A 14369-nucleotide genomic window follows, 5' to 3' on the forward strand; every position below is an offset into this window, starting at 1 on the left:
CGACAATAATTTGGTGGGGCATCTGATCCAGTTTCTGAAACCCTTCAAAGAGGCCACCGACGGAATGGAAGGAGATGCATATCCGACCATTCAACTTGTACTACTGTGGGTTCAGAAGTTGAAGTTCCACTGCAACACAACAGAACATGAAATTCACAAAATTTGAGAAATTAAAAAACTTGCACTACGTTTCTTAAACGAAAAAATTATAATCGAAGATGTCCATAAAATGGACACTTTCTTATGGCCATCTTTTAGAAAACTCAAACTTCTCGCTTCAGAAGAGAGAGAACAAATTCTACACACACTACAACAGATTTGCTCCGAAATAGATATTCGTTGGTCGCCTGAAGTACAACTTGCACAATCACCAATAAAAAAAAAATGAAGACATTGTTTTCAGAATGGCAAGAGGACAGTAATGAATCCGTGGAAATTAATGAAGTGGACTTATACATGAAAAGAGAACACATTGATGACGAGGAACCACTTCGCTGGTGGAAAAGGAATGCAAACACATATCCAAGGCTATGAGAGGTAGCTCGACAAATATTTTGTATTTCTGCCACAAATGCATCTAGTGAGAGGAATTGCAGTGCAGCTGGGAATCTAATTTCAAAAACGAGATGCCTGCTTGATCCAGAAATAATTAACGACATTCTTCTCATTCATAGCATCAAGTAGAGAACAAACATTTAGGCTCACATTAAGGAGAACAGTAATTGTATATTTTTGTTATTCTAAAAACGTTTTTGAAGGTTCTGCACAAAATGTGGACGAATCATGTAGGTTAGGTTTTTTTTAAAATATGTTTTCTCATTCGTCGATATATTTGTAATTCGGTAACACAGTGCTAGTGCATAAGATAGAAAAACTACATTATAACATGGAAGTAATCACTTGTTAATTTATGTTTCCACGATTGCTGTGGCATTAAAATTATGTTTGATTATACATTATTACTGTATCTTATTTCACAGTCCTAATGAACAATGATGTACAGGATTTGTTACATATGATTAGATATTTTGAATTGCTTAGGCAGGTCTGTCAGCATGTGTATCGAAAAGTTTTCTATTTCATAGCAGGAACACGAAAAGCAATGTATTTTCATACTTTGTTTGACATTTTATGCTGAACCTGTTGCTTTAAACTAGGAACACACAATATTAATGATTCAAGATCCATCTCGTACATAAATAAGAGTATATTTTTAATTGTAATACAAAAATTTGTTAATATATTGCATTCCTCGTTTTTCGAGTGCCAAATGTATTTATTCATTATTTTCAGATGGTTGTTTAATTCGAAAGTACGTTCTTGTACTGTAATAGACCTGTGTCTCAGTTATCCAAGTTTTTATTATTATTATTTTTATTATTATTATTATTATTATTATTATTATTGTGCCGGCCCCCGTGACAGGGTGTATAGCACATCGTGCTACGGCACCACGGTTCCTGGGTTCGAATCCTACCCTGGGCATGGATGTTTGTGAGTGTCCATTCATCAATTTCATAAAAAATCACTCATTCCCATCTTCGCAAATTAGCCAAAAAGTGGCATAAGAAGCGAAGTAAAATAAAGCAAATCAATCAATCGAATATTCCATGTGCTTGGCCACATAAACGTTTATGTACAGTACATTACGTTGTGCATCAGCTCAAAGTGCAAATATGTTTCTCTCAGATAGAATGTAGTGTGAAACATTTTCCCCTTCAATTTTATGATATACGACACAAAATTATAACTTCCAGTAGCAACAATTAGGTACTACAACTGGGTGAGGGCAGAACAGTTTACATTCTCTTGGAAGAAGTGTGAGTGCAAAAGGGGCAACAAATCAGGCAAGAACTTACCCCCCCCCCCATCCAACTGATTACTTTTTCAAAGTTTGTCAATGTTTTGTGCGCTTTTTATGCCAATCACGACTGGACTCAAAGTTTAAAGTGGAATAGCAACCACGTTCCTTGTGCCTCCACCGGGTATCAAACTCTGGAAAATATTGCTATTCATTCATAAAATCATGCTGCTAATACACAAAAAAGAAATGAGACAAACGGATGCTAGGTACCGATGATTTGAAAAATGTTGCCTTTCGAAAAAGCTTATAAAAGCGATTAAGTAGTTTGCTTCAGTTCATAAATGTTCCATGCTATGGTGGCAATATATATGATTATTGGGTCTTCCAGAGAAGACACTGACAAGTGTGAGCATTTAATTTAAAAAGCACTCGGTTAATGACAAGCTAACGTAAGGATAAACGCAATCAAATTCTTTCTGTCCACCACATGACGTCACGACATTCATCGTGGAACTTTGAGTATGGCCTACCTGATACTCATAAAACCTTGCGCTCGAGCGAATCATGCTTGAGCATGGGAGACCCGAGCGATTATGAGTGAGCGAAAGTTGTCCAATGCAGTACTCTAGTAGGAACATCCAATAAAATAATGAACGTAGAATTCTAATGTTTATTTATTTACCATCTTTCCACATAAAGCTCGAATGCCATTTTACTCTATTGCAGGTACATGCATCCAACATATCAAAAACGACCCAGCAATTAGGCAGCCAAAAAAAAAAAAATCCCCAAAACCCAGTATTCTGAGAAAACCTATGGTGGGAGTACATTAAAAATTTAGTTACGACTAATGGGTAGGGACGTGAGGTTTTCGTTTTAACGATAACACCGAAAAGTTGAGGATAGCAAAATAAAGCGTTTAAAATGTATCTGGGTAGGTAAAGGAGGCAAGTTTTCCATGATTTGGAATTGTGAAATAATGCAAATTATGCCATTATTCCGAATAACACCGAATTTTCCACTTTAAAACGCGAAAAATGCCGCGAAATACGCAATATAAACTGGGGATAACACTTTTTTCTGTTCAAAGAGAGCTACCTGAAGCACTATTAGATCTGTCATTTGTAGTCTAGCTGGTGATAGTTCGATTCAAGAAAGATTGTGATGTTTCATATATTGCAGTTTGGTGCACACATGACTGACAGTGTTTAATCTTGTCCTGAAATTGAATTCGCTCGGGGAGATATTCTCAGAATGAAAATTTCGTAGGAATGGGAATTTTTTTTTAGGGAGAAGCACTTGTATTGTTTTGGCTGGGGGTGATTTATTTGTGTGTGTGTGTGTAAATAAAATGTTATTTTGATGTCGCAGAGGGAGTTTTTGGCATTGTTAGGGAAATATGATGTGTATGATTGTGTTCAAAGATTTGGGTGTTATCATTCAATAAACATTTCAAATTATGAGATGAAATAGTTCTTGAATGGCAATTTCTTATAAAGGTAAGCCTTTTTTTTTGTATTTAAAACTAAAACTTGCCTCAATTTTCCATAACTAAAACAATGTGAAAATCTTAAGCATAGAAGGAACAGTAAAAATGCATGTAAAAATAACACAGATTTTAAATTAAAAACACCCTAAACTGTGAAAAGTAACACCAAATTACAGTAAAAAATAACGTCGAAATTTAGGGGAAAATAAAACGTAAACTTTATGTCCCTACTAATGGACACAATGAGGAAAAAGTTTGAAAACCACTGATCTAAGGTTTATCATTATTTTTACATTTGGTTTGAATTTCTAATACACATCAATGTTAATACAATTTTTCTTGATACTTTTTATTTATTATCAGTGTTGTAACAAATTTCTGTAGCATAATTTTCATTTGTAGGTTCCAAAAATTTATTGGGATCTATCAACGGAGCGGGTGCTTACAATGGAATACCTTGAAGGAGGCCAAATCAATGACCTCAAGTACATACGACAAAATAACATAGATGTAGACCAAGTTTCTGAGAGGTTAGGAAGGCTCTATTCAGAGATGATATTCATCCATGGTTTTGTACACAGTGACCCTCATCCAGGAAATATTTTAGTTAAAAATACTTCAGAAGGAGTAGATGTGATATTGTTGGACCATGGTTTATATGCCGTAAGTATATTGTTGAAAGAAAATTTTAAAAAAATAGACAAATATGATTAGGGACACAAATTTATGATAAATAAAAACTTAGGAGAGCGATAGAAAATGTTATATAAGTGGTGAAAAAAACATTTTTTGATGCACTCTTTTGTATGGTGAGAGGAAATTACATACAAGAAAGCTATAAATTTTGAAATCAGCATCTGATTTCACGTCACCCCATTACTGGTTGAAGATCTCCACACCTCTAGATAGGATTGTGGTAGGGACACTGGTAGTCGGGAGATACGCCAAGGCCCTTACAGGCTGTAGAGCCAGGGGTTATTATTATAATTTATAGTCACAGTGAAAGTAGGTATGATCTGACAGCTCTATGTTTGGTCTGCAAGTTTAAAAATGCTTTAAGAAGGAAAAATCTAAGGTGCTTTTCAAAATCAGCAAGGGAAATCATGGATTAAAAATGCATGTGATATAAACTTCCCGCATCCCATGTATTCGAGAATCTGTGGTTATGGATTTTTTTAAAAAAAATCACTGTCTAAATGCAGATTTGAACACACACGTTGGTGCCTCATTGGCAACTAAAAAAGAAACCATGCTCGAACATGCATCCTTCAGAACATGAATCCGTAACACTATACCACGTTTGGTAGAACCTGTCCCGCTTCCCGCGCTAGGGAGCGCTCAACAGTTTCGGTGTCAATAAGAAACGAGGAAAAAATCGTCTGCTGGGCAGCGAGGAGCGAATGAAAGCCAGAAGAGAGGCGTTTACGTAGACGCTGTTGCGACGTTGCGTATTTTAATTGGCTGCCTGGCTTTGACTTTCCCCAGCACGGAAACTGTTGAGCGCTCCCTAGCGCGGGAAGCGGGACAGGTTCTACCAAACGCGGTATAACCATTCGCCTACAGCTTCTATTGGTAGGTGTTTATTTACTTATGTAACATTTTGAATTGTTTCACCACTGACGACGTGTATTTCTTCTCACTTATTTTCTTTCAGATTTTGTTTTTCCAGATCGATACATTTTTTTTACCTTTTGCTATCCATAGAGATCCTTATGGAATACATTATTGGGACACAACTCCCAGAAAAGAGAATATCTTAGTTTCAAAAAACTTGAAGTGGGAATGAATGGTGTGTTCAGCCACACAATTGACCTTAAAATTGTTTATATCTGCAGTTTTGCTTGCAACGCCACCATCAAATGAGCATTTTCTTTCTGGAAGTACTGTAAAACTGCCATGAGTTTATATCTTAAGCTCCCAAAATAGTGTGCAGACAGAGTTCTGAATATATTATTTTTGTTATTTCTCCTTGCATGTCTGCCACTTTTGACTAATCACAGCAATGAGAATGAGCAACAAAAGATGAAATTGATGAAGGGACTCTCACAAAGAACACCCATGACCAGATTTGGTCTTGAATCTAAGAGTTTTGGTGGTAAAGTCGAAAGTTGACCATTTAATGCACTCAGCCACTAATGGCTGTGTGCACGAACGAAGATCAAATTTTAAACCTGGATCGGGAAAGGATCACTGGAAAATTCCATAGCACGAATATGGTTCAACACTTGATCGTGTTCTAGGAACATCAAAACGAGTTTATCTTCTGATCAGCCATTCACCACTGTTTTGGTGTCTGATCCTGGTTCACGATACTGACGCTTCGACTGCAGGCAGTTGTTTTTGAATATAAATAGAGCAGAAAGTGATATCGAGGGCATGCAAACTATAGATGATTCGAGAAATGTGTAAAGTAAACTAAAAACTGCCAAAATAATAATAATAATTTGTGTTTCTGTGGTGCAAAGTCGTAATGTTTCTAAATACTGTACTTTTTATCCCAGAACACAAAACATACATTTATATATAAATGTCATATTATGTGCAAGTGCAAGATAAATTAGAACAGAGCAATGTTACGATATTGCTACATATGTATGGTGTTGGAAATATGATTGTATAAATTTACGAAAATACATGTCACTGGCTATTTACACAACACGACAATATAAATATACAGGGTGGCTCAATAAGTCACTTAACACCCCCAGTACAAGGCCACTGCAGCGCGCAACATGGAAATGGTGATGACCAATCGTTATCAGGCCAAGGGGGAACCACATTGACGCCACCCACATGGTCGGCGGCCATCTTGATGTCCGCCATCTTGAATTCAACTTCAGAATTTTAAATGGGAAGGGGGTCATGCGACATATCAAAATGGACTAGAATTTCACGAGAAATGCAATGGTGAAGGTTTTTTCGACGTATCTTTAACCAGTAAAAAGTTATGATTGATTTCTTGTACCAATTTGCTCCTTTTCGAGGTGTTAGAAAAATGCCTTAAAATTTGTTTAGCGCATCGGTAATGCATCGAGATCAAAGTGACGTCTATGGAGAGACGTTCGCATGCCATTGCACATTATTTTAATCGGATACATCCATGAAGAGCTGTGCATTATGAATGGTTGTCGCGAACAATTTACAGTGTGACGCTTCCATTGAATTAAAAGTCCTTCACAGTGACAAGGCTAATGTTTATGTTCATAAGGAAGTTTATAAACAGAATATTCGATGATTTTTATCTGATAACCCATTTTTGACAGATCAAAGCTGAATGGTTAGTGTTGGTAAGTTAATGGTGTGGCGTGCTGTGTGGAACACGATTGTTTAGCCAATTTTCCAACAACGGAACCTTAAATGCTTAGGGCTACTTGGATTTGTTAAATAAACATGTTTTTTTCATCCTTGCTTATGGAAAAAGGTACTTTTTACAGAGTTTTTTCAATAGGGAAGAACACCAGAACACTTATGGGAACGTTATGAACCTGTTTTTGTCCAAAGTTAGTTATCAGATGACAAGGGTCACATATTCTGTTTATAAACTTCCTTATGAACATAAACATTAGCCGTGTCACTGTGAAGGACTTTTAATTCAATGGAAGCGTCACACTGTAAATTGTTCGCGACAACCATTCATAATGCACAGCTCTTCATGGATGTATCCGATTAAAATAATGTGCAATGGCATGCGAACGTCTCTCCATAGACGTCACTTTGATCTCGATGCATTACCGATGCGCTAAACAAATTTTAAGGCATTTTTCTAACACCTCGAAAAGGAGCAAATTGGTACAAGAATTCAGTCATAACTTTTTACTGGTTAAAGATACGTCGAAAAAACCTTCACCATTGCATTTCTCGTGAAATTCTAGCCCATTTTGATATGTCGCACGACCCCCTTCCCATTTAAAATTCTGAAGTTGAATTCAAGATGGCGGACATCAAGATGGCCGCCGACCATGTGGGTGGCGTCAATGTGGTTCCCCCTTGGCCAGGCAATGATTGGTCATCGCCAATTTCAAATTCCATGCCGCAGTGGCCTTGTACTGAGGGTGTTAAGTGACTTATTGAGCCACCCTGTATAAGAATTAAGAAATGAAAAATTCAAATAGTTACCACAGTACAGTAATAATAATAATAATAATAATAATAATAATAATAATAATATATCTTTATTGAGTGGACGAGGTTCAGCGTACACTGTTGTATCAAAATCGAATGCATTTCGTAAGGCATTTAAGTCCCGTAGAAGAAGGTTCAATTCTTTCTCATTATCCTTTTGTTTTGTGCCGTCAGTTCTTTTTTAATATTATTATTTCTTTACACTCTACTACATCATTGTACTCATCGACAAGGTTGATCAGTACATTTCTCAAATTCAGATAAGTTTGTGGCCCGAATAACTTTCTTCTCCTACATGTTGATACTGTGTCGCACTACTCTGTGGGGTTCTTGATTGTCATTTGTTTTAACCAACCAATCAGGTATAGCCTTACAAATTGATCTCGGATCAGTTGAATGGAATCTCGTCGTTTTTCGTTGGTGCAATGCAAATCTTTAAACAAAGTTCATTTAGAGTGGTTTAAAATTGATCTCGTTCATCTGAACTTCGAAATAATCGACGTTGGTGCACGCGCCCGTAAGTTGCCTCTAACTGCGCTGTGAGATCATTCCTTCAGAGTATCTAGTTGCTATACAAATTTCAGTTCAATATCTCTAAATTCATGAAAATTAATTTTAAACTTGTTAACACTTTCTGTAATTTTTCCAAAGTTTGATTACAGAAGATTTATGTATGCCCTTCAGTCTATGGTTTTTGATAGTCCATTTCTTTTTCAGACGCTGAGTGATAACATTAAATATGAATATGCCAAATTGTGGTTGAGTATTCTCAATAGTGATAAAGTTGGCATGAAGGAACACAGCGAAAAGCTCGGAGTTGGGGAATTGTATGGCATCTTTGCTTGCATGGTCACTGGAAGATCATGGGATGCCATAACATCAGGCCTAGACAAAACTAAATACTCATCAACCGAGGTAAGTAGTGGTCTCGGGTGTTTTAAACAATCAGTTCTAGAAATTTTGTGTTATTTTTTGCATCATCATGAATGAAACATGAATTTTCTTTATTTCACCAATATTATCGTCACTATTAGCCAGAAGTGGCAGGATAGCAAAATGAACACAAGACAGACTAATGGAAAACCTTTGGTTTATAACACAAGAAGAGAAACCAGAGATATATGTTGGAATATATATGTATGTGGAAAATGTTTGAAAATATGGAAATTATATGTAAATTGATTTAGTTTGTGTTTTGAGTCCACTTTGTGCACAGTAAGGTTAACCGGGACTGGACCTACAGTTTAAAGTGGGAATCGAACCTGGGACCACTTGATTACAATGCAGCGACGCTACCACTGCGCCAGCTTGGAGGCACAAAATTATATGTAAAATAACTAAAACATGTAAAATGTTTTCTGAAAGCATATACGAGGGGTCATTCCGAGAAAAGGAGCATATTAGTGTAAGACACAAATGACAAATGATGTGTGCAAGAAATTTATCGTACAGAAACTCTACCTTACTCTACTTTTCCATATATTCACCATACCCATTCAATCACTGGTCATATTGTGATACCAGTTTGTTGATACTGTCATTGCCATTGTATTCAACCATGTAGTGACAGTGTCTTTGAGTAAATTCATCAGCCATGGCAAAGTGGTTTCCGGAAAGAATTAACATTCGACTAGCACACAGCACTCTCCACCTACACCCCCTTCAGTTTGAGCCAAGCAGTGAGACAGTGAAGACATGTCCAGTATTGAGCTGTGAGCGCTGATCATGCGTGACAAAATTGAGGATACTGCCAAGTGTGAGGTGTGGAGTGTGTTGAATGACGTGATGAATGCATCATATGTGAGAAAGTGGTGTGCCAAGTTTAATGGAGGAAGAACAAGTGTGCATGACAGTGAACATTCCGGTTGACCCACGCTTGTGACAGAGGCCTTAAAGACAAAGATTGATGAAGTAATTAAGGCTGACTGACGTTTCACATTAAACATTCTTCAATGATCTTTTCCTGCAATTTGATGATCTCTTCTTCATGATTTGGCATTCACTGATTACCATTTGTCCTTGAAATTGAAAGACTTTCTTTCTGGAAAGTATTTTGCCATGGCTGATGAACTCAAAAGACGCTGTCACTACATGGTTGAATACATTGGCAGCAACCGAGTACAATACATGGTATCAACAAACTGATATCATGCTATGATAAGTGCTTGAATGGGTATGGTGAATATGTGTGATAAAATAGTGTAAGGTATGTAGTTGGTCTGTATGACAAATTTTTTGCACACATCATTTGTCGTTTGTGTTTTTCACCAAAACATTCCTTTTTTCTGGATGACCCTCATGGAGAAATAAAACTATCATTTTTTTAGCTTACATACCACAATTTGTGAAGATAATATAAAGTAACATTGATGTTAGCATCATGTGAACTCTACTTTTTGTGGAATTGGAGTTGCATGTATAACTTGTGTTATCAGTGAAGTGTCAACATTTCAATGCTAGAAGTAGGTTTCCCTGAAGTTTCAAATTCTTGCTCATAGAGGCACCACCATGTTTGTGCTCCAACAGCTTAACATAATAGTAAGCTATTTACGAGAATCATTTTCCTTGTAGTGGCAACACTGTTGGTATACGCTTATCAGTTGTCGCTGGGACAAAAGACAGTTGTGTCTTGTTTAGTCTTGTACTACGAATTGTGTGTAGGTGTTTGGTGCTGATTAGTACTGTTGTGTGGTGGTTAGAAGATGTTAAAGTTAAGTGTGTGTATACCACCTTGAACAATGTTCATGCGTGAAGAACAACGAATATTCATCAAATTTCAGGTTGCACATGGAAGGAATGCAAGGCAAATTCACAAGGGTTTACACAAGCCATGTGGGGACAATGCTTTACCGTATCGGCCTGCTTAAGTTATCAGCAAAATGGGTACCGCATATCCTGAACGAAGTTCAGCAATGGCACAGATGGGAATGTGCATGCATGCACCTTGCATGTTAGTGATTGGAAGATAACACATTCCTTGCTCATTGGCGATTGGAAGATAATGCATTCCTTGCTTGTTGGCGATTGGAAGGTAACGCATTCCTTGCTCATTGGTGATTGGAAGATAACGCATTCCTTGCTCACATTATTTCCACTGATCGTGGAGACAGATCGTACGAGCTGGAATTGAAGTGTAAGCCCTTGTGAATTTGCTGTGCATTCCTTCCACGTGCAACCTGAAATTTGATGAATATTTGCTGTTCTTCACACGTGAACATTGTTCAGGGTGGTATTATACATACACACATACACACACTTCACTTTAACATCTTCTAACTACCACACAACAGTACTATTCAGCACCAAACACCTACACACGATCCGTAGTACAAGACTAAACAAGACCCGATCGTCTTTTGTCCCAGTGACAACTGACAGGCATATACCAACAGTGTTGCCACTACAAGAAAAATGTCCCTTGTAAATGTGTCTTTATCTCAAAACTGTTTTGAATGGAGTTATGCCACTTGAGGTTTGAACCCTCATATGAAGATATGTATTTACATGAGTGGCGTGGCGTGACTTTTTAAAAAGTGTTACCGGCTATAAGTACGACAATTATGCCTGCTAGACGTTATTACAACCCCCCCCCTCCCCCCCTTTTGATGTTCGTTCATTTCGTTCTTGTTTTGCAATCAGCACAGTGATTTAGCCACAAACACTCCTAGAAAGAACTACCACTCATGAGACAATTACCACGAAAATCCAATGAATGGTGATAGACCCTTGTCAATTCTTCATCTGTGTCTGTTTCTTTGCAATGAGCTGCGAAGGGGAAGAAGAAGAACCACACTTTTCCCGGGCCAGTTTGACGTTTGTGTGGTGAGCACTGAGCAGACAGAACTCCGCTCCTTCGTGGAAGGGAAACCCAGCTGTACGTATTACTGTTGCCAACTTAGTATTTTGGAGCAAGGTTTGTCCAAATCACGAATCACACCAAGGAACTATATTTTCGTCTATTACCTAACTGGTCTCAGTTGTAGTTCAATCCAGCCTTGGCTTTGCAGTCTACTCTGGTTGCTTCACACAAATTGTATTCCTAATTTAGGCGGGATTTAGCTCTTTTCTGCCAATCCGATGTGACAACACTGGCTGCTCCGGTGGGTCTGAACGGCAATAGGGCCCCTTAACAGGCATATGAATAATACACCCAAGTCCTTCCCTGCTCTTTCCTTGCATTGGCGCCCTCTTCTCCCTTGTTGCCTCCTCAGGGTAGTGGAACGGCCTCCCTCTTCGCTTCTGTCGGCTGCAGGAAAAATGTCCTAGGCAATATCTCGATGGTAACGGTGTTCATTAACGTATTTAACAATGTTGTCATTTTATTGGAACAACTTTTAAATTCTTTACATTTTGCTGTTACCTGCGGTAACACCGGCTACATGCACGCCACGCCTCTGATTTACATGTATATATCTGTTCCCTGGTTATAATTAATCAAACTAAAAATAAATGTCTGATGAAGGGAGTGTGTGTTCACCTGAAATGTTACATTAAAAAATGTGTTACAATGCTTCTAACACCCATAAAACTGTATTGATATCATAGAGGGTGTTTCCGTGACTTTGATTCAAACTTGCAGGGTGGATGTGGAATCACCCAAGTACCAATATGAGATAAGAAACCCCGGTCCGGAAACGCATTATGAAAAAGTTATGAGCCAAAACTATGGGACTTCCTATAACAGTGGAATAAGACAATCGAAAGATGCAGCTTGTAGATTTAATAGGGATGTTACTACAGTGTATTGTAGCACTAGACAATGAAAACGTTACAGTAATTGTACAAAATGGTGGCCCCCAGCGTCGCAAGAAGCTCTGTCGTATCCGCTCTGGAGTAGTTTTGATGATATAGCAAGGATTTTTGCCAACAGGTCCTCCTCACTCAAACGGTTGAAGATTGGGTGCTGAGCCGAGGGACACCCCTCCTGGCCAAAGAATCCTTGCTGCCTGTGATATCGTCAGAACGTCTAACGATGTTAGAGCAGATGCGACAGAGCTTCTTGTGATGCCGGGGGGCCACCATTTTGAACAATTATTGTAACGTTTTCGTCATAGGGTGGTACGATACACTGTAGTAACGTCCGTATTAAATCTACAAGCCGCATCTCTCGGTTGTCTTATTCCACTGTCATGAAAGATCCAAATAGTTTTGGCTCATAACTATTTAATGGTGTGTTTCCGGACCGGGGTTCCTTATCTCACATTGGTACTTGGCTTAGTCTCCATCCACCCTGCAAGTTTGAATCAAAGTCACGAATACACCCTGTATAACAATGCACACAGTTATAACTTACAGAGAAGTTAACATGAAAATTATGGCTCAACCGTGGATCAAACTTGTGTTTTTGATTCAAGGAGGAGGTGGGGGTCCTCAAGTCCAATATCACTTCCTTATATACATCAATGATAACTTACTACTCTAGCACTGAGGCATCTGTACCTTCGGAAAATATGCTCCCTGTAATTTACGCATTTGATACTAGTGTCACTGCTTCCAGACAAAGGTACAAATATGGTGGTGAATCAGTAGCTCAATCAGTCTTTGTATTTCTTTTCTCGTTTGTTTTAAAATAATTTGAAGGGGATTGAAATTTACAAAGATTTTCTTGTAATGTGGAAATTCTTTCCTGGAAAACATGTAGAGTTATACACTAGAATTTTATAGGAATAATATATACTGTTGTGCAGATAATGTATTTAATCATTTATTTATTATTATTTTTTTTACCTTCCAGAAAGCCACTTTTCACAGGGAAATTCCCAAGTTGTTGCCCCAGATTTCAAATGTGCTTTCGAAGGTGAACAGACAGTTGCTGCTAATCCTTAAGACAAATGACCTAATGAGAGGAATTGAAAGTACTTTGAAAACTCAAAAGTGAGTATTTTTAAAAGAATGTTCATTTACGTGAATGAATTATACCATTTAGCTCAAAAAGTGCGTATATAATTTTGATGTAAAAGAACAATATTAATTTCTATATTTTTCATTTTTAGTGTCTATTTAGGCAGTTTTTAGTGCCTAGAAATCTTGCCTCTACTCAGGCTGCATTCTAAAAGTTTAATTTGCATTTAATTTCTGAAAAAATTGGGGATTTACTGATATGAATTTCGAACCAGATGCATCAACTGTGCTTTCCAGATTTCACCAGCATGGATCAGACTAGTGAACCAAAAAATGTAATCAAATTCGGCGAAATCTGGAAAGCTTCGTACTGAAAGAAATCAAGGTTAAATTTGCAGAGTGCATGCATATTTGAGTTCATTGCAAAAAATGCACTAATAGTGATATGTTTTATGAAAATCATGTATTCTCAACATAGCGGTATCTCATTTTACATGTGCACTACGAATTTAAGTGGCATTCAAAGATTGCGAATTGAGGCTTTCCTGCATGGTGCAGCAGAACATGGTGCATCAACCTATTTCATTTCATTTATCATGCAAGAGCAGTACTATTTAACCTTTAAAGTCCCATGGTGCTTATGCAGTTTTTACCTCTGTCCCAGGCCATTTAAATGAGTTTTGTAAGGTTTAGCAAAAATCGTTATAGCTTCCATCCTATGGCAGATAATTTAGTGAAACAAGAAACATTTTACTAAGAATAAAATGTACTTTGACAGAAAAGACGAAGTGTTGCTATCTGTATGTATGTGTTATTATTCGTGGCTTCAAATGTGAAAATTGAAAAAAAGAAAAGTCTGTTCAGTTGGTCATAGTCAAGGTCAGCAGGGTTTTTGGCCTTATCATTGTTAGCAAAATGAAGGAAACGAATGATATGGAAAAAAACTGTTTCTGGACATTTGTGCGGGTTACCAATTATTTCTGTGGATGTCGTTTTGCTCCCAGTAATTTCTTAGTTTGTCTTTTGTGTTGACCCTATTGACAAACAAATTGGAAGGAAAACAAATATATCTCCCGTGGAAATTTTTTCCTGACGGGTGGCACCTGGGTTTGT

At 37.6% G+C, this 14369-nt stretch overlaps 1 protein-coding gene across 1 annotated transcript in view; it reads left to right on the plus strand.

Annotated features, from left to right (window-relative positions):
- Nucleotides 1-14369, plus strand: part of Adck1 (aarF domain containing kinase 1) — a 38874-nt gene that overhangs the window by 20786 nt on the left and 3719 nt on the right. The window contains exons 7-9 of the mRNA XM_083125171.1: nt 3696-3956; nt 8133-8330; nt 13150-13289. Of these exons, the coding sequence (XP_082981297.1) occupies nt 3696-3956; nt 8133-8330; nt 13150-13289 (599 nt within the window). The remainder of the gene's footprint in view (nt 1-3695; nt 3957-8132; nt 8331-13149; nt 13290-14369) is intronic.

The sequence above is a fragment of the Lepisma saccharinum genome, chromosome 7 (genome assembly GCF_977018435.1).
Source record: "Lepisma saccharinum chromosome 7, izLepSacc3.1, whole genome shotgun sequence".
NCBI classification, from domain to species: Eukaryota; Metazoa; Arthropoda; class Insecta; order Zygentoma; family Lepismatidae; genus Lepisma; species Lepisma saccharinum.